The sequence below is a fragment of the Geospiza fortis genome, unplaced genomic scaffold (genome assembly GCF_000277835.1).
Source record: "Geospiza fortis unplaced genomic scaffold, GeoFor_1.0 scaffold48, whole genome shotgun sequence".
In the NCBI taxonomy this organism is placed as follows: domain Eukaryota; kingdom Metazoa; phylum Chordata; class Aves; order Passeriformes; family Thraupidae; genus Geospiza; species Geospiza fortis.
In genome coordinates, this window is record NW_005054594.1 from 138,077 (window position 1) to 140,689 (window position 2,613).

At 53.9% G+C, this 2,613-nt stretch overlaps 1 protein-coding gene across 1 annotated transcript in view; it reads left to right on the forward strand.

The window, feature by feature from the left end:
- Positions 1-2,036, forward strand: part of SAR1A (secretion associated Ras related GTPase 1A) — a 4,730-nt gene extending 2,694 nt beyond the window's left edge. Inside the window, exons 5-6 of the mRNA XM_031064470.1 lie at positions 273-404; positions 950-2,036. Of these exons, the coding sequence (XP_030920330.1) occupies positions 273-404; positions 950-1,066 (249 nt within the window). The 3' untranslated portion in view covers positions 1,067-2,036. The remainder of the gene's footprint in view (positions 1-272; positions 405-949) is intronic.
- The last annotated feature ends 577 nt before the right edge of the window (positions 2,037-2,613 follow it).

Below are 2,613 nucleotides of genomic sequence, written 5' to 3' on the forward strand. Positions count from 1 at the left end.
GAATTTCTGCATGGAAAGGGTGCTCAGGCCTTGGCAGGGGCTGCCCAGGGAGCTTTGGAGGTGGCACTCAGTGCTCTGGGCTGGGCACAGCTGGGACTCCATGGGCTGGCAGGGATTTTCCAGCCTCAGTGATCCTGTGAGTCTTCCACAGGAGTATGGAAGCCCCAGAAACGAGCCCTTGTTGGTCCCAGAGCTCAAACAAAACCATTTCCTTCAGGCAAAGACTCCTTTTTCCACCTCCCTGCTCAACTCTTGTTGGCTCTTGCACGCAGGCGTTGATGACAGACGAGACAATATCCAACGTGCCAATCCTTATCCTGGGAAACAAAATCGACAGACCAGAGGCCATCAGCGAGGAGAAACTGCGGGAGATCTTCGGGCTCTACGGACAGACCACAGGGAAGGTAGGAGCCATGCAGAGCTTGCCTTGGCACGGGCAGGGAGAGCCTGCCTGCTTCCTTGCACACTGAGCCCTGATCCAGTTGGGATTGATGGGAATTTGTCCATTAATTGGTCGAGGTGAATCAATGATAATAATAACGATGTGCCTGAAGGGAGCCTAGGAGAGAGAGACTGTTTAAAAGCCATGGAGTGGTGGGGCAAGAGGGACTGGCTTCCCACTGCCAGAGGGCAGGTTCGGATGGGAAATTAGGAAGAGATTTTTCCCTATGAGGGTGGGCAGGCCCAGGCACAGAAGCTGTGGCTGCCCCTGGATCCCTGGAAGTGTTCAAGGCCAGGTTGGATGGGGTTGGAGCACCCTGGGATAGTGGGACCAGGCAATGGGGTGGAATGAGGTGATCTTTAAGGTCCCTGCCCACCCAAACCTCTGATGCTGCCCTGAGGCTGCTGGGATTGTCCAAAAGCAGTGCACACACAAAGGGCCTGCGAGGGGAGCTCCCCTGGATGGCTCTGGCTCACTGGGCACTGACTCCTGTTTGGATTTCCCCAGGGAAACGTGCCACTGAAGGAGCTGAACGCGCGCCCCATGGAGGTGTTCATGTGCAGCGTGCTCAAGAGGCAAGGCTACGGCGAGGGCTTCCGCTGGCTATCGCAGTACATCGACTGACGCCGGCGCGGACGCGAGAGTCAACTCCTCTGGACTGATCCTGTTCACTTCAGCTTCCTATGGACTTTTCTATTAGAACATGGAAGGCTTTCCTGGCGTTGTCCAAGAGACTCCTGGTTTCCAGCTGCCCCTATGGCACAGTGGTGACACCGCTCTTTTCCGCGCGGCGGGGAGGCAGCGCCGTCCCTGGGTTGTCCCTGCCGGTGGGGTGACAGCGGGGCTGCTCCAGCCTGGGAAGGCAAAGCTCTGCACGCTGCAGTGTAACAGCTGACAAAAGAGAGCACGTCTCACCACTGTGGTTAATTGACTTCTAAAACAAACAAACAAACGAAAAACCAGAAAAGGAAAAAAGCAATTATATTTTTTAAAGAAAGTGTTAATGTAAATGGCGTCCCTTCTAACTTTTTAGTTTAACGTTCATCTTGTTTAGTCCAGAGTCTGGTTTAGGGTTTTTTAAAAATATATTTAACGGTATTTAGGTATTTCACAAATTACTGAAGCAAGGTATCACGATATTAGAAGTCCTCAATAAACATAGCATTTGGGCTTAACTGAGCTGTAGGGTGGCTGTGCTGTGTCACGCTGACCGACGACGGCGAGCTGCCGTCAGGACTGAGGTGTGCAATCCCAGCTTCTTTAGTTTACAGGGATTTTTATTTTATTTTTTTTCCTAGTCGGGGAGGAGCACCTGGTGCAGGTGTTGGGGGTGGTGTGCAGTGGGAAGGGGCTGCCCTCAGGCCAGGCCCTCCATCGAGGCTCCTCTGGCCACACCACCACAGTACGAACCACGGAGCTGTTTTGGTGGCTGTAGCATGGAAGTGTTTGACATTTGCATATCATGAGGTGATTAATGTAGACTAAACCGGTTTCTTTTATACTCTCAAAGGACTTCTTTTTTTGTCTGAAGTTTCATTGCTGTCTGGCACTCATTTTCAGTTCAATAAAGACATGTCTTTCTCCTCTGAAGGGGCAACGAGCCTCAGTCTGGCTTGGTGTTTGCTGGGCCTTGGGGCCATCAGAACACCAGCCACAGAGTTCCAGAAGCCTTTGGACAACACTCTCAGGCACAGGGTAGGATTCTTGGGGCTGTCCTGTGCAGGGCCAGGAGCTGGACTCCATCCTTGTTGCTTCCAATCAGGATATACATTCAATGATTCCATGGTTCTGTGACCTGCATGGTGCAGCCAGAGAGGGAAACTGAGGCAAGATGGAAGAGCCGCTTGCCTCTGGGGTGGCAAGTGGGGAGAGCTCATGGATTGCAGGGGCTTTGCTCTTGGTGTGACGAACCCACACCGAGCCCAGACAGCCAGGAAGGGGCTGGGGGGGAATTGGGGCAGGGGGGGTTCAGCTCTGACTCCTGGTATCCAGGGGGATTTTAGCTCTCCCAAAGGGATTCTCCCAGTCCCGGTGCCTCTGCTGGAAATAAAGGTTTGGTGCTCGTTCGTGCTGCGGGTAAGGTGAGAAGCGAGCGGGGCCGTGGGGTGTCCGGGCCGAGGGTCCCGGGGAAGGGGGTGGCCTGTGCCAGTGTCCCGAGAGGCAGCGCTGGG